This window comes from Heloderma suspectum, chromosome 4, assembly GCF_057233095.1.
Source record: "Heloderma suspectum isolate Gila_16-S chromosome 4, 16-S_ref, whole genome shotgun sequence".
NCBI classification, from domain to species: domain Eukaryota; kingdom Metazoa; phylum Chordata; class Lepidosauria; order Squamata; family Helodermatidae; genus Heloderma; species Heloderma suspectum.
The window spans coordinates 315,510,612-315,528,365 of NC_139461.1; the positions used below are offsets into that span (position 1 = coordinate 315,510,612).

A 17,754-nucleotide genomic window follows, 5' to 3' on the forward strand; every position below is an offset into this window, starting at 1 on the left:
AGGGAGATGCACCAGCAAACTGAAGGGGCTGCTGCTGTGGGCAAGCTGTGCTTTGACCTTTAAAGCCTTAAATGGTTTTTGGGTCAAGTTACTTGAAGGACCACCTTCACCCCTATCAGCCTGCCTGCACTTTCAGGAAGAGAGGCCCTTCTCATTTGCCCACCCATGGGAGCAGTCATGTGGGTGGCCACACGTGAGAGGGCCTTCTCTGCAGTGACTCCACACCCTTGGAACAAGCTGCCATCAGAGGTCCGCCATGCTCTGCAGGCTTTGAAGGCCTTGAAAACGTACTACTTTACTGTGGCCTTCTCTTGACATGATGGCTGTTGTTGCTGTTACTGCCCTTGTCGTTGCTGGTTTCATTGTCAGCTTTTGTTGTTGTTTTTATTGCTGTTGTATTGTGTTTGTTTCTATCACTTTTAATATTTTAATTGTTTTTATGTATTTTATTGCTGTGAGCTGCATTGGGAGGGCTTCTGCCCTGAAATAGACCACGAATATTTGGGGGTTGGACTCGATGGCCTTGTAAGCCCCTTCCAACCCTACTATTCTATAAAATAAATAAAAGGCGAAGAACAAGGGTGGCATCTACGTGACCATTGCCAGCTCAGCCTGCAGGCCTCCCGTGCCTCAAAGTGCTTCTGGACAGGCAGTCAGCAGAGAGATGGAGCACTGTAGCTAGAAGGGACTTCCAAGATCATCTAGTCAATCTAGTTTTTGACATGGATATGTCAAAAACAAGTCCTGCCAGACAAGTCTAATCTCATTTTCGGATCAAGTAACCTCCCTTGTAGACCGTGGGAATGCTGTAGACATCATATACCTCGACTTCAGCAAAGCTTTCGACAAAGTGCCCCATGATCTCCTGATGAGCAAACTTGCTCGAAGTGGGCGAGATGAAGCAACGATCCGGTGGATCCACAGTTGGCTACAGAATCGGACTCAAAGAGTGCTTATTAATGGGACCTCCTCAAACTGGGGAGAGGTAACGAGTGGGGTACCGCAGGGCTCAGTCCTGGGCCCAGTGCTCTTCAACATTTTTATGAATGACTTGGAGGAGGAGGTGCAGGGAATGCTGATCAAATGTGCAGATGACACAAAATTGGGCGGGATAGCTAATACTTGGGAAGACAGAAACAAAATTCAAAGTGATCTGGATAGACTGGAGCGCTGGGCAGAAACCAACAGAATGACATTTAATAGGGATAAATGTCAAGTTCAGCGCGTAGGGAAAAGAAACCAAATGCACAGTTACAAGATGGGGGATACATGGCTCAACAACACTACAAGTGAGAAGGATCTTGGAACTGTTGTCCATCACAAGCTGAAGATGAGCCAACAATGTGATGTGGCTGCAAAAAAGGCAAATGCTATTTTGGGCTGCATTCATAGAAGCATGGCTTCCAAACCCCGGGAAGTACTAGTTCCCCTCTACTCAGCACTGGTTAGGACTCATCTGGAGTACTGTGTCCAGTTCTGGGTGCCACACCTTAAGAAGGATGCAGACAAGCTGGAGAAGGTTCAAAGAAGGGCAACAAAGATGATCAGGGAACTGGAAACAAAGCCCTATGAGGAGAGACGGAAAGAACTGGGTGTGTTTAGCCTTGAGAAGCGAAGACTGAGGGGAGATATGATAGCGCTCTTCAAGTACTTGAAAGGTTGTCACAGAGAGGAAGGCCAGGATCTCTTCTTGATCATCCCAGATTGCAGGACATGCAATAATGGGCTCAAGTTGCAGGAAGCCAGATTCCGGCTGAACATCAGGAAAAACGTCCTGACTGTTAGAGCAATACGACAGTGGAACCCATTCCCTAGGGAGACGGTGGGCTCTCCCACACTGGAGGCGTTCAAGAGGAGGCTGAACAGCCATCTGTCATGGATGCTCTGACTTGGATTCCTGCATTGAGCAGGGGGTTGGACTCGATGGCCTTGTAGGCCCCTTCCAACCCTAGTAGTCTATGATTCTATTCTATGATTCTAAACCCCTGCAAATAGTTCCCCCTCTTGGAGTTCTGCCTCTCAGTCAGGTGCTAAAGGCACAGAAGCCCTGCCAGAAACAAAGTGGCCCACTCTGGTCTCCACAGCTTTTCCTGCCGTTTCTTGCCCTGTTCTACATATGTATGACTTTTATTATTTTGTTGTATGCAGTCCGGGGCGGGGGGGGGGGGAGACGCGGACTGAAGGGTAGCATAGAAACCTTCAAGACAAACGAATGCGTGTGCGCAGAGGAGCCCCATGCGGCTCAGCCGCCTTCACCCCACGCTCTCTTCTTTCCCGATGCAAACCCTGCGCCCTCTGGGCACATCACGCCAGAGGGTCTGTTGGATATGCAGAACACGCGGAGCAGCTGAATCTGCAAGCAGTGCAAACCCAACAGGCATGGCAGGCCTGCGAGAGCTGCCCCTCCCTCTGCTGGCCCAGGGACAGCCCCTCTCTGGCATGCAGCCCCCCACCCCACCCTGCCTGGCTCACAGGCCCCAGGTGGTGCTGCCAAGGATGGGGGGTGCAAGGAGCCACGGGGCGGTGTTACACGCCGGGTGCCCCTCGTTGCTGCTGTGCAGGATGCAAAAGGGCAAGATTCAAGCAAGAGCGTCGTGTCCCCATCTGGGCTGGCATCCATCAGTGTCTCATCTTGGCTCCAACAGCAATATTTATAAATCACATCTCAGAACTGGCTACAAATTTGTACAAAGAAACAGATGGGCTGTTGGTGGCAGTTTGTCACCACTGATGCTTATACAGCGCCCAAAAGATTGAGCAGAGGGGAGCCAGGGAGGGCGGCGGAGGTCAGGGGAGAAAGGGGGCCCTGGCTGAGGGGGCCAGGCACATCCGGCAAGGGAGCCAAAGGCAGCCCCCGCTGCTGCAGCAGCAGCAGCAGCAGCAGGGGGCTGGAGCTGTAGGGGGTATGGGAGTGGGGAGGGAGGTGGCGCTCGTCTGGGACAAGGGCTGTGGGTCTCTTGGGTTGGCTGTTTTCTTAGTAACGTTTTTTTCTGTAACTGTGATGTTTGTTTTTATTGCATTTTAATGCATTGGTCTATTACTCTGCTCAGTTTTAATTGCTTTGTTAAGCCGCTTGGTGCCATGTTTTGGTAGAAAGACAGGGTGCAAATAAAATCAATCAATGAAATAAACACGGACCCAGGCTGCTGGCCCCAGATGTGGGAGGGGGCGTGAAATGGGGCCGGGCCAGGGGTAGCTGCCAGGGCACGCGGTGGGAGAGCAGAAGGGGGGCCGCGGGGGCCGGGCCGGGCCGCGGGGCGCCTAGGCCGGGGCCTTACCCTTGACGTCCAGCAGGGAGAAGTGGCGCTTGCCAGGGGCCTCCGGGGCCAGCGTGAACGAGAAGCGGTGGCCGCTCTGGGGCTCATCTCGGTCCACGACGCTGACGGTCTGTATCAGCTGGGGAAAGGCACAGCCCTGAGGCCCGGCCAGCCGTCGCGGAGCTGGGAGGCGCCTGCCCCCGGCAAGCCCCCGCCGCCCAGGAGGCGAGGCCAGCGGCAGAGGCCAGACCCGCAGCCGGACAGCCTCGTCCCTGTGGAGGCGCCTGCCCACGCTGGGCCCCGCCGCAGCCCCCCGCTGCTGGAGGGCCACGATCCTGCCCAGCCCCGCCACCTGCTCCGGCGCTCAGCTCGGACGCGGGACAGTCGGGGGGGCAGCCGCGGGCTCCTGGGAGCAAGAGCTCAGGCCAGGCACGCGCGGGCGATGCGGGAGGCGCCTTCACGCAGCGGGGCCGTCTCCGCCCCGCCCCGCCTCGCCTCCTTCCCCAGCCTCCCCCGCCAGCGCGATGAGCTTCCGGCCGGCTCCCCGCAGCCCCGTAAAGCCCAGGGAAGCGAAGCCGCCACCCGCAAGGCCTGCCCGGCGGGCGTCCGGCCGAGGGCTCGGCTCCCCCTGGCCGCCCCTGCCCCTGCTCACCTGGCCCGGCCCGGCATCCTCGCAGACCGCGGCTTCGTAGGGCGTGGCGAGCTCCGGCGGGTTGTCGTTCACGTCCAGGATGCGGATCCGGAGGGACGTCCTGGACACCTGAGCCTGGTTGTCTGAAACACACACGCCCGCGGCCGCTCAGGGCGGCTGCAGCTGCCCCGAGAACCTCTTCCGGGACTCTCCGCTGCGCCGCCTGCCGAGGCGCCCGGTGCCCAGCCAGGGCCTGCGCGCGGGGCTGGGGCCTAGCCGCCCGGCAGCGGCACCCTCGTTCTCCCGCGGCCTTGGAGGGGTTGCCGGGAGCCCGAGGCCGGCCTGGCCGCGCGCCCAGAAGAGGCCGGGCAGCGCCAAGCACATGCGGCCCCCCCGGCGGGGAGCAGGCGCTGCGCTTGCCGGGCCGGGCCGGGCCGAGGGGCGCCAGCACCACCCGCCGGGCCCGGCCCCCGCGGAGCAGCTGCCCCTTTGCCGGGAAGGTCGAGCAGGGCCTCTGGATCCCGCCAGGCGCAGCCCCGAGGGCGGGCGTCGCGGAGCGCCAGGACGAGCCAGACGGCCCAGGCCTCCCCTGCGCTCGCCGCCAACCGCCCGCGCGCCCCGCATCTGCCACTTTGCTGATTAGAGGGGAGGGTCTCCGCGGAGGCAGACGCAGTCGTGGCCCCAAGCCCAAAGCCATCCATCAGGAGCCCGGCATTCGCGCCACCGAGCAAGCGGCAGCGGCTTCTCCCGCAGCCTCGGCTTGGCGGCCGGGGGCGCCGGAGAGAGACGCCGGGAAGGCAGAACGCTGCCGGCGCGAATGGAGCGCGCGCCGTCGGGGCGGCGGCCCGGCTCTCCGGAGGCAGCGGACTCTGGCAGCCGCTGGCGGGCCTCCTGGGCCTGGCCGGGGGGGCGGTCCCCGCCAGCCCCGGCCCCGAGCGTGGGCCAAACCAGACGCGGCGCCTCGAGGGCCAGGTTGGAAGAAAACGCGAACAGCGGCTGGAGGGGGACTGAGAAGGGTCAGCCTCACGGCAGCTATGGCGGCGGCGGGGGGGGTGTTAAAGCTTTCCGGCCCTGCCGAGATCCTGCGGAAAGCCCCTCCTCTGCAGCTGCCGTTCGCCCCTGGGGCCAGCCTGGCCACGGCGATCCGTGTGCTGGCCACCTCCAGGCTGGGCCACTGCAGAGCAGCCCCTGAAGGCGCCCTGGAAACGGGCTTCCTCCGGCCCGGGACTCCGCGCTCGCTGCCAGCCTGGCCAGGACAGCCCAGTCCGCAGCGCGGGCAGCGGCTGCTCTGCTGGACTCCCGCGCAGCGGCCTCCGCGCGGCCCGGGCTGCTCCTTCCGGGGCCGTGACCGAGCTCACAGCTTCGCCGGCCCTGGTCCGTTCCTCAGCCCAGCTCCGAGGCCTGGCCTGCGCAGGGCGAGGGCGAGGGCCCCGGCGCGCGCTGGGCTGCCGCGCGCCCCCGCCTGCCCATGCCCGAGGCCGCCGCGAGGGGCGCTCCTCCGGCGCCGTCTGAAGCGAGGCTCGGGGCGGCAGCAGAGCGGAGGGCCTCCGCCCGGGCGGCGCCTGGCCCCGGAAGCCTCGCCCGGCGCTCCGTCTGCGGTCTTTCGGGCACGCCAGCGGAGCCGCACCGGGCCGGACCAAAGGCTTCCCTAGGCCGGCATTCTGCTCCCGCAGTGTCCAGGCTAGCGCCGCAAATGGGCGACCCACAAGCAGGACACGAGCGCAGCAGCTCCCGCCCGCAACTGGCGCCGAAAGGCCTTTCCCCGGCTCGCGCGCCTTGTGAGCGCCGACGGGTTCTCATCCGCAGATTGTTCTGCTGCTTCTGTTGTGTTCAGACTTTCCTTCAGATCACGGGAGTGAACTTGTATGCAGCTTTTCAGCTCAAAGAGCCCCAGGGTACCTTCACGTGCGCCACCAAGAATATTAAAACAGTAAAAATCATACAAAAAAATTACACTAAAGATACAATCAATCAAATACCATATAACAAAAATCTCAACATAAGAATAAGCTGAAAGGTGTGTGCGTGTGGTGGGGTTCTCCTTGATCTTCCCTCTGACAAGCCAAGTGACTAAAAACCCAACCAGCCAGCAGGAGAGATACAAAAGAAGCTTATCCCAATTAGGAGTTCAGGGGATCCGTCCCCCTTTCCCACCCCATTTGTTATTCTGGTGCTCTGCGGAAACCATCTGTATGAAGAACTCCCTGCAAAATAAATACTTTTGAGAACAAACCGACCAGGAGCATTTCCAATAATGATCACCACCGAGAAGAGTCCAGCCCTCAGTCCTAGGGCGACCAGGCAGGTGCAATGCACCCCACAGGCCCCGCTGAAGAGAGCACAGCCCCCGCCACAGGCCGACCCGAAGAGGCAGACGGGGAAAAGTCCCCCTTTGACACCGCCCAGACATCACCCTGGGCTCCTGGAGCGGCTGCCAGAAGCCACAGCCACGCCAATGACCTGTGCTCAGGAGTCTGCGGCAGGGCTGCCCTTCTGGGGGACACAGCTCCACCTGCAAATCCTGGCTCACTCCCACAGTTGCCAAGCGGCTGCTCTGTTCCACATCTCCCACAGAGCAGAATTTCTGGGCTCTGGACCCCCTGCCCCAAGCGTTGCTACCCCTTTGGCCGCTGCCTTCTAAATGTCCCAGGCAAGTGGGTGGGGCAGAGCAGGTGGGGAAGGACACCCCGGATCCAGTTGATAGGGACATGAGAACAGGGCCTTTTCTGCAGGAGCACCTGAGGGAGGCCAGGTTGGCTCTGTCCCTACCATGGTTTAGATAAGGAGCAAAAATAGTACTCTTCCCTTGATGGATTGAAAGGGCACAAAAGCCCCCTTTAGTTGAGGGGGGTGTCTCGCCCACACAAATTGTGCCATTATAAGTCTCAAAATTCCACTGCTTCGAAAAATGACCCACTGAGCGAATAACCGGAAACGTGGTGTCCTTAACCTGCCTGATGAGGTCTGCAGGGACGCAGGTTGTCGCAGAGGAGGAAAGTCGAGGAGTGCTGGGAATGGACACATTTGCACTTTTTACTCCAAGTGGTGGTTTGGCGTAACATACATTTCTTCCAAATTCTGGGGGAAACTACTGCTGCAGTTTGTTCAGGCTTGCTGGGGAGGGAGGGGCGCCTTCCACGGCTTTGGTGGAGTTCTAGTTTTTCTGCCTCATGAAAGCCTACAGCGGCAACTGCTGGCACAAGTTATGTTGGGCATGCTCAGTTTCACCCTGAAGCGAGAATGCTGCCAGTACTCCAGCGTTTTGAGAAGAGCCCCAGCGTTCTGGCCCTGTCAGCTGAGCTAAGAGCGAGGGAATCACTCCCATTGCTTGGAAGATCATTGGCAGAGAGAGTAAGGAAAAGGAGAAAAACCTATGCTGGAATCCTGTGCAGGCTTACTCAGAAGTAAGCTATTCTGCTCATACAGGGACATATCTATTGATTTGCACACATCTACAAGTTAATGACTTGTTTTTGTGTTTTTCAGAACACTGTAATAATATATTTCCTAAAAAGAAAAACAGGGAAATTGCGATGGCAAAACCTGCCGGTTTAAGACCATAGTCAAGGCTATCTCATGTTGGCCCAAGCTTCACAAAGCCAGCAAACTGGAAGCTAAGGCTGATGTCCTAAATAATGGGCCCCGTGATCAGTAATAACGTGGTGCGATGTCCCAACATGTGCTTGCTTACGAGCAGCAAATAGGCCTGGGTCAACTCACAGGAGGATTCTGCTGCCTTTCCACTGCCTTTCCCCCTAGAAAGAAAGCCAGCCATTTTTAAAAATTTACCCCCCCCCCCCCGGTCTATCAGGCAGGAGAACAAAGTGCCGAGACATTAGGAAGTGCAGCGGGCCAGTCGGCAGCCACTCACCCAGCAGGGCCACCGTGCCTCCACATCCACAGCTCTTCCATGGTCCGAGCCCACAAACACGGGGGCCCAGATGGCAGCCCCCCACCCCGCCTGGAGCGCAGTCCCCTCTGCCTGCCCTCAGGCTGGCGCCTCGGAGCCCTGCCTCCCGGGCATCCTCTCAGGGGCAGGTGAGGCACAGGCAATCGGCGCAGGAAGCAGCCGCTCCCCAGACCGTCTGCACGGCCAGGCAGGCCAGACCGCCATCAGGGCGCTTCCCCAGCAGGGACAGGCAGAAGCATTGTGGGGGGTTGTTTGGGGGGAAGACAGAGGCGGTGCTGCTAAAATGATGCATGCCATGGAGACATTTCCCTCCCTCTCGCGCAATACTAGAACTTGGAGGTGCTCGATGGAACTGCTTGGCAGGAGAGTCAGGGGCAGACCAGAGAAAGCCCATCTTCTACCATGTGCAACTGACTTCAGAAATTCACTGGCACTGGGATGTCCTGGTTCCTGCTGCCTTAAAAAAGCTTTTAAAAATATTGAACCACTTCACAGAGGAAAGGCCTGTCAACAACGGTTAGCCTTTCTAGTTTTAACATGGAGCCTCCACGTTACGACGCAGCATACCTCGAGCACCACACTGCGGGGGTCAGTGGCAAGGAAGGGTCACTTCTACCCTGCCCCCCTCATGAGCTTTGCCAAGGCACCTGGCTGGCTGCTGTGGGGAGGCAGAAGGCTGTGCTGGATGGATCTGTGATCCACTCCAGTAGGTCAGTTGCTGAATTCCAGTGTTCCATTTCTAAGCAAGATCCTGGAGAGGGCTGGTGGCATCTCAACTAGAGACAGTTTCACACGATGGTAGGAGTGCTTTGGGCCCGGTCCAACCTGGCCTCCACCCCAGGCAGGGGATGGAAGCAGCCTTGGTTGCCCCGATGGAGGATTTATGCCAGGGAATGGACATGGCAGTGAGGCCCTGTTGGTTCTCCTGGGCCTCTCGGCTGCCTTTGATACTGTTGACCAGGGGACCCTTTTGGATGCCCAGGAAGGCCAGTCACAGACTCTCAGCCCAACCCACCTCACAGGGTTGTTGTTGTGAGGATAAAATGGAGAGGAGGAGGATAATGTAAGCCGCCTTGGGTTCCTTGCAAGAGGAAAAAAGGCGGGGTATAAATGCAATAAATAAATAAATTGATAGGTCTGGAAGGCACGAACTTGCGGCAGGCCCAGCTGCACTGGATGTCTGTTCACTTCCAAGCCCAATTTAAACTGCGGAGACTGACCTTTAACCCAAACCCCGTCTTTGTTTGGAACCAGGCTGTTCGAAGCACGGCCCGCACCAGGCGAACCAGCCCAAGCGCCAAGGCTGGCTCCGGGGCCCCGTGTGCCAGAACAGTGGCCACCAGACAGCCTTTCCCGTGGTGGCTGCGGGAGGGGGGTGGCGGAGGGGTCCTCGAAATAAGCGTGAGCGCCCACGAAGCCATCTCCACCCCCGCTCCCTCCTCTGCAGAAGTCAAAACCCGCCGCGTCGATCAAGCCCCTCTAGCAGTGCCGGGCAGGCCCCCCTCGTCCGGCCCCCTTCCCCCACACCGCCAGCGGCTTGCCCAGTCCCTGGCCTCCCCCCCGCCCCGTCTCTGCCCGGCTTGCTGAAGCAAGTCTTCCGGCTCCTGCTGTTGGCACGACAACAGCCACCGCGGCGTGCCACCACTTGCTGTGTGTTGTCCACTGCTGCTGGGAGAGGCGCGTGAATGTGACATCATCAAAGGGGGCTCAGCAGCCGAAGAGGGGCTCTGGAGCCAGTCAGCCAGGGGGCTCGAGGGTGGGAGGGGACCCATCCCCTCCACCATCAGCAATCCTCCCCAGCATCTCAGCTCGGCTGACTGACATGCAAATTAGTTTAATTATTTCTTCTTCTAAAATAAATTATATTTTGCAGTGGCTGCAATATGTTGTGTCAGGCAAAATTACATTCAATATTTTTAAACTAATTGATGTCAGCCTTGAGAAAACGTGATTGACAGCAGCGAGGAAACGAGGCTTCTACCTAAATGGTTTCTTAAATTAAAATTAAACATGCCGTTTTTCTGCATTTCCTCCAGGAGTTGGAATGCCATTAATCTGAGAACGCCATGGGGGGGGGGGGCGCTGGGGAGGCAGCAGAGCAAGGCAGGAGGGCTCCAGGCTGCGATTGGCACCTGCCGGCCTCATCCAGAGGGTCCGTTGCAGCTCCTGCCGAGGGATTTCCACGTGGCAGGAAAAGCCTCCAGACAAGGACGAGCCCGGCCAGAAGTTACTCCGCAGCAGACTGACGAGGGAGGGGGGCGTCTTCCCAGAGGAGCCTCCTTCCTGCAGCACAGCACAGCCACAGATGCCAGGGCAGGGAAAGGGGAGCGGGGTGCTGCGTTCAGTGGGGCAGCAACAGCCTGCAGGGTGGGAGCCCCTCCAGGTGCTCATCCCGCGCCCCAGAGAAACGAGGGCATTCCATGTGCACCCCTCCAACGTGGCTGCTGCAGCCACTGGGACCCCACCCCTCTCCTCTCCCCAGAGAGGCAAAGACAGGAGGGGGGCCCGCCCAGGACAGACTCAAGACACAGCCAGCACCGAGCCCTTCAGCCAGGTCTCCCAGCAATGACTGCCAAGGCCTCGGTGCAAGGTGCAGATGTAGACCGGAAGGGCGGGGCGGCCCCTCCCCCAAGCAGCCGCGCTGCACAGCTCTGAGGTGTACCCCAGCATCCTCTGCAGCATCCTAAGGGACCCAAAGCCCCCATCATGCAACAGGAGCTCCATCGAGCCTCCAGGCTCAGTGGCAGGGAGCCAGGGATGGCCATCGCCATGCTGCTTGCCTCTGGCTGGTCACTGTTGGAAGCAGCAGGAGGGAGAGGAGACACACCTTGGCCTAATCCAGCTGCAGGGCTCCCCAACGTCCTTTTCCCATGGCTGTGTCTGGGGCACCCCGAAAGATATTGCCTCTCAAAGCTCCCAGCTGATCTACCACCCTTGGCTCCCTCTTCTTTGTCCTCTCCTCTCCACCCTTTGCAGTAGCCAAAATTGGGCCCCAGCTGCCTCCCACAAGCAGGTAGGTGGCTGGCTGGCTGCCTTCGGCTCAGGCGCCCGGCTGCTCTTCTGGATTCTGGCTCCAAGAGGCAACCCCGCCCCGCCCGGCCCCCGCTCAGCAGCAGGAGGGTAATTAAACGGCGGTCCAAACACAACGCCCTGATTAAAGGCGGTCTCCGGCAGGAAGATTTATCATCTCAATTACCGGCAGTGGACACAGCAGTCAAGGCCCCGATCATTTTACATGAGTGCTGGAGAAAACAGGAAGAGAATCACTAATATTAGCCCAAGGAAGGTAAACAGCTTGTGTGCGAGATGAAGATTTATCCGCACAAACACTCAGCCCGGCTCTCAGGGCAGAGCTGCTGAACAAGCCCATTTCATGCTGGCTGTGCTGTTTGCAGGACACAGCCAGGCCCCGGCTGCCCAAAGATCCCCAGACCAGGGAGAGCCCCAGTGAGCCGCCGCTGCCTCCTTCCCACATGCGCTCCTGCCGAGACCCTCCTCGGGGCCACTCCCGAAGGAAGATGGGGCCGTGAGCTCTTGTGGGGCCAGAAGGAGGGGCCAGCCAGTTGTGGAGGCCTCCTCAGAACTGCTGGTCACTGTTGGGAGCCGTGGAGGGAGAGGAGGCGCCCACCTTGGCCTGCTCCAGCCGCAGGGCTCCCCAATGTCCGTCTTTCCCAGGCCTCCCCCCGCCCTGCCCAGCAGATCCCCACGGACTGCCGAGAGCTCCCCAGTGAGTGGGAGCTGGAGCGAGCCCCCCGCCGGGGAAGAGGCCTCCACAGGGACTCCCAAGCCCCCTCCGCCCGGAGGATGCCGGTGGCAGGGATGAGCACGTGCCTGTGCTGCACAGGGGGCAGTCAAGACAGAAGAGAGGCAAGGCCGGCCGGGTGCTTGCGGGGAGTTGGGGGAGGCAGGGCAGGACCCACAACAGCCGCTGACCCTGTCCATCAAAGGCGGTGTGGAGAGCTGTGTTCCTGCCTGGGGCAAAATCCCACCCCTAGAGCCACCCACATGGCAGTCCCAGCCAACTTGTTCCCCTGGCAGGACCCTCCCTGTCTCCCCTGCTCAGAGGCCTGACACTCAATCTCCCCCCCCGCAAGCGCCCCCCTCCATTTTGAAGGCCTTACCTTTACAACTGCCCTTTCCAGCAGAGGATTCAGACACAAATTGTATTTTAAATTCAATAGCCGCCATTAATATTTCATGATTACAAAACGTTCAGGATAATGTCACTGGCAGGAACGTCTGGACAGTTAAAATGGATGAGTCAGAACGTCCTGACAGAGAGGAGCCGGCGCACAAAAGCGGCAGCCCCCCAGCGCTGCCCCTAATGCAGCCTGACAGGCCGCTTGGCTGCCAGAGCTGCGGCTGGTCTGGAAAGCAAAGCGGTGGCGGGAAGAGGGGCCCGTCGGAGGCCTGTCACCTCCCATGTGCCACCAAGGGCTGGGGGGCCACACAGTGGCTGGGCAACATGCAGCCTCTCCCCTGCTGCTGCGTCAGGCTGCGGCTCGTGGAGCAGGGGCCCTGCCCCCGGAGCCGGGCTGCGCGCGTGCCGGATGCCCGTGGCCAGGCCAGGCCAGGCCAGCCTTTTGGGGAGGGCGACTTGTGTGGGAGTGCTCCCCCGCCACCCCTTCCACAGCCGCGGAGCCCCCGCACCTGCTCCAGGCCGCTGCCTTGTGCTACGGCGGCTTGTTTGCCTTCAGTTCCCCACCAGGAATGGATTCGGCAGATCCTTGAGCAGCCAGAGCCAATACGACAATGGAACCCATTACCCAGGGAGGCGGTGGGCTCTCCCACGCTGGAGGCCTTCAAGACGAGGCTGGACAGCCATCAGTCAGGGATGCTCTGACTTGGATTCCTGCACTGAGCAGGGGGTTGGACTCGATGGCCTCGTAGGCCCCTTCCAGCCCTACTATTCTATGGTTCTAGGATTCTAGGAGCCCTCTGGGATGGTGGGCATGAAAGATGCTGCCACCCTCCACAGCTCACCCTGTGCCCCCCTGCCCAGCCTCCCATCCCTCGTTGGCGGTCCTGCTGTCTTCCTCCACCCGCTCTCGCAACACATATTTATTCTGCAGAGCCCACCCTCTCTGCAGCCTTCTCTTGGCAGAGCTGACCCCGTCAGGGGAGGTGCAGGCAGGTGGGCGGAAACAGCTCCAGGCCCCTTCAGAAGTCTGCTGGCCCCACAGAGGCTGTCAAGGGAGGCATCAAAGGCTGGAGCCACCGGGAGCCACTTGGCTTTGTTTCCTCCTGTCTGTGTTTGGAGTTTAGAAGAGCAGCTCTCGTGCTGTTGGCTTCCTCTTTGGGGAGCGCGGGAGAGGCAGGCGGGGGAGCAGCTCTGGCAGCTGAGGCATGCGGGGGGAGGGGAAGCCGGAGTGCCGGATGCCCACCGAGCCCTCAGGAAAACGCCACCAAGTGGAGCTGTCCATGTGCCCCACTGTCTGGTGGGGTGTGCACCTCAACCCGGCCCCTCCCCAGCTGCCCCCACAGGGCCACCACACGCCAAAAAGCCCCTTGCTCGCTCCCTCCCACAGGGCCTGCCAGGATCAGGAGGAGTGAGGGAGGCAGACGCAGGGGGAGACTGCGGTGCACGTGTGCCTGGGCGGTGAGCACGTGCACAGGAGACACCCCACACGTGCCCTTTGCCTCCCATGGGGCCGCCTGGGCAAGGGCTGCCACGTCTCCAATGCGGACCTGGGCCTGCCGTTGGCATCCTGAGGTGCAGCCGCAGGCAAGGGCGGCCAGGAAGACCAGGAAAGGCAGCCCCCACCCACGGGCATGACGAGGCAGGCTGCGGCCACATGGAAGAGCCTGGTGGCATCGCAAGCAATGTGGGGAAGCCGCCTCCGGTCTTGCATGCCAGCCCTTTTGACTGCTCGGCCACGGCCACACAGCCGCAGATGGAGGGAGCCTGCATTCCATGGCCCCCAGCCCAGCTCACTCCCACTCCTAACTGAGGGAGCTGGAGGTGGCACTCCCCAAAGGAAAAGCAATGCAGCAGTGACGGGGGCAGCAGTCAGCAGAGCTGCACTCGGGCCGGCCACCGGCCCAGGCGCTGCAGAGACACAGAGGCCTCTTGCTCCAACCGAAGGCCAGCCAATGGAGCTTTGCCGCCCTCGCCCACCACAGGCCTCTCTACAGCCGGACTCTGGGAAGGGGCCTCCTCCACTGGCCTCTGCGGCCAGGCCGGATCTTTTCAGTGTCCTGGTTCAAAGTCACTTAGGGATGCAGCAGTGATGCTGAGCAGCACTCATGAGCCGGCGGGAGGCAGAGCCGCTTGCGCCACAGACGGTTCTGTCCTTGCGCTCAGACCGCAGACTGCACGCCGCGTGCCAGTCCTCTCCCGAAAAGCAGCCTCGGGGGTGCTGGAGAGGGGAGTGCTCGCCCTTTCCTCCGCAGGCCATTTTGCTTCTCAAAATTACCCCTCCCCCGACTTTTCCATGCAATGCTACAGGGGTGTGTTTCCCCTCATAAATATGCATGTGGAAAGCCGCAAGGGAAAAAACGGAGGGAGGTGGATTTTGAGAGGAAAAGGGGCAGCAGAGAAAAGGGTGAAGCACACACATTCACTGCCACTTCTCCACTTAAAACTGCAGCCTTCCTGAGGCTGCTTTTCAGCTTCATTGAAAAGTTGGGCCTTCATTACATTCACTTGCAGTTACCACAGTTTGCCCCTCAGGACTGGCCTGAGGGCTGGCCTGGTCTCACCGCCCCTCTTCACAAGGCAGCTCTTCCTTGGAGGGGGAGGCACATACCCAAGAGAGCAGCTGTCTGCCCTGGCAGCTGGCAAGAGGTTCTCTGGGGGAGGTTACAGCCCCCCCCCCCCCAGGCATCTCCCCAGTTGTTCTTTGTTCACACACAGTTCACAGGTGCCACAAAGAGAGCTACCCCTCCGCCACAAGAGATGTGTAACCAGCCACCACACCTAGAGAAATACACGAACACAGTCAGCCTCTCCCCAGAGACCTGAGCAGGGATCTCACAGTGAAGGGACAAGATCAGTAAGGTCCCATGGCAAGCGACGCTAACGAGAAAAGGAGTCCAAGATGGGTGGGAGCTTTTAAAAAAGGGAATTCTCAAGGCACAATCACAAACCATTCCAACAAGAAGAAAAGGTGGAAGACAACAGAAGAAGCCAATGTGGCTTCACAGAAAGCTTAGGGATGAGCTGAAAACAAAAAAGGACACATATCGGAAGTGGAAGGAAGGCCAAGTAACAAAGGAAGAGTACAGGCAGATAGCACAGAATTGCAGGGATGGCGTCAGGAAGGCTAAAGCTGAGAACAAGCTGAGGTTAGCGAGGGATGCTAAAAACAACCAAAAGGCTTTCTTCAGCTACGTGCATAGTAAAAGGCAGAGGAAAGAAATGGTGGTTCAGCTATTAAATAAGGATGGCAAAACGATAACAGATGACAAAGAAAAGGCAGAGGTGCTCAATTCCTACTTTGGCTCAGTCTTCTCCCAAGAGAGGGTCTATGACCCCCCAGGCAAAGGCAGAGTACAGGCTGAAGGGGCAGGACTGCAGCTTGAGATCGACAGGCATATGGTCAAGGAACACCTAATGACTTTGAATGAGTTCAAATCTCCAGGGCCAGATGAACTGCATCCTAGAGTCATAAAGGAACTGGCAGAAGAGCTCTCAGAACCGCTGTCTGTTCTCTTTGAGAAATCATGGAGGACGGGGGAAGTGCCAGATGACTGGAGGAGGGCTAACGTTGTCCCTATCTTCAAAAAGGGTAAAAAGGGGGAACCTGGGAACTACAGACCAGTCAGTCTGACATCAATCCCTGGGAAAATTCTGGAGCAGATGATAAAGCAATCTGTCTGTAAGCACCTTGAAAACAATGCCGTGATTACTTGAAACCAACATGGATTTGTCAAGAACAAGTCCTGCCAGACAAATCTGATCTCATTTTTTGATCAAGTCACCTCCCTTGTGGACCGTGGGAATGCTGTCGACATCATATACCTCGACTTCAGCAAAGCTTTCGACAAAGTGCCCCATCTAGCTCCAAGTGGGCGAGATGAAACAATGATCCGGTGGATCCACAGTTGGCTACAGAATCAGACTCAAAGAGCGCTCATCAATGGGACCTCCTCAAACTGGGAAGAGGTAACGAGTGGGGTACCGCAGGGCTCAGTACTGGGCCCAGTGGTCTTCAACATTTGTATTAATTACTTGGAGGAGGAGGTGCAGGGAATGCTGATCACATTTGCAGATGACACCAAATTGGGAGGGATAGCTAATACTTTGGAAGACAGAAACAAAATACAAAGTGATCTGGACAGACTGCAGCGCTGGGCAGAAAACAACAGAATGACATTTAATAGGGATAACTGTCAAGTTCTGCGCGTAAAAAGAAACCAAATGCACAGTTACAAGATGGGGGATACATGGCTCAACAACACTACAAGCGAGAAGGATCTTGGAACTGTTGTCCATCACAAGCTGTATATGAGGCAACAATGTGATGTGGCTGCAAAAAAAGGCAAATGCTCTTTTGGGCTGCATTCATAGAAGCATAGCTTCCAAATCCCGGGAAGTACTAGTTCCCCTCTACTCAGCACTGGTTAGGCCTCATCTGGAGTACTGCGTCCAGTTCTGGGCACCACACATTAAGGAGGATGCAGACAAACTGGAGAGGGTTCAGAGGAGGGCAACAAAGATGATCAGGGGACTGGAAACAAAGCCCTATGAAGACAGACTGAAAGAACTGGGCATGTTTAGCCTTGAGAAGAGAAGACTGAGGGGAGATAGGATCGCGCTCTTCAAGTAGTTGAAAGGTTGTCACAGAGAGGAAGGCCAGGATCTGTTCTCGATCATCCCAGAGTACAGGACACGGAATAATGTGCTCAAGTTACAGGAAGCCAGATTCCGGCTGAACATCAGGAAAAACGTCCTGTTAGAGCAATACGAAAATGGAACCCGTTCCCTAGGGAGGTGGTGGGCTCTCCCACACTGGAGGCATTCAAGTCGACGCTGGACAGCCAACTGTCAGGGATGCTCTGACTTGGATTCCTGCACTGAGCAGGGGGTTGGACTTGATGGTCTTGTAGGCCCCTTCCAACCCTACTATTCTATGATTCTATGAGCCTACGAAATTCCACAGAATTCACTGGCACTATTTCTTTTTGGAAAGGGACTTGCAGACCCCTTCTGTGGGATATTGGAGAAATCCACAGTGGATTCAAATGAGTTCAGATTTCTATGAGTTCAACCTGCAGATTCCACAGCAGACCAGCTTTTCCCAAGTCACCTGGATTCGGTGGACTTGTGGATTGGTTTTTCACTTTTGCAGGCAATTTGATCTAATGTGCATTACTAGTAATGCATGTTACCAGTAATGCATGTTTGTGCTAATGCGCATTAGTTAATTCGCATTAGCACTAATTTGCATTAGCACATTTGTGCAAGCGCGCATTAGCACTAATGCAAATTGGCACAAGTAGAATGAAATCTTGCTTTAAAAGAATCCAATTCTATCAATGAGTGGACAATGGAATGAAAGACGGCTGACAATCCACAAAACTCAGATGGAACAAATTTAACAAAATCCATACATCCCTAGGGAGAGCTGGCCACTGCAGTCTGGATTCAGACTGCAGAAGAACAGGCAAGTAATGGCAGGGTGCTTCTGACTTCTTGCTTCTGATCCATTTGTATTGCTAAAATCCCCATCCCACTCCACCGTCCAAATCTCTCTGGCCAGGCTACAAAGTTAATTTTCTTCAAAAAGAAAAGTGGGCTACTTATGCGTTATCTATGGACCACGGAAAGGGGCTTGGGGGCTGTGTCCCCCCTGGTGCCATGCACTAAGATGTAGCAAAATTAGATTTCCATTTCAGCTAGCCCTGGACGCCCGATTATGTGGGGCACCTGTGGTGGGGGGCACTGACACCTGCAGTAGCAGATGGGCACCCTTCCGAGCCCGGTCTCTCCCCATCCCACCGGCAAACGCATG

General features: G+C 57.7%; 1 protein-coding gene across 1 annotated transcript in view; it reads right to left on the bottom strand.

Annotated features, from left to right (window-relative positions):
• The window catches only part of CDH22 (cadherin 22), a 142,597-nt gene that overhangs the window by 6,236 nt on the left and 118,607 nt on the right, over positions 1-17,754 (bottom strand). Inside the window, exons 9-10 of the mRNA XM_084854897.1 lie at positions 3,910-4,031; positions 3,279-3,396 (exon numbers count right to left, since the gene is read on the bottom strand). Coding sequence (XP_084711023.1) covers positions 3,279-3,396; positions 3,910-4,031 — 240 coding nt within the window. The remainder of the gene's footprint in view (positions 1-3,278; positions 3,397-3,909; positions 4,032-17,754) is intronic.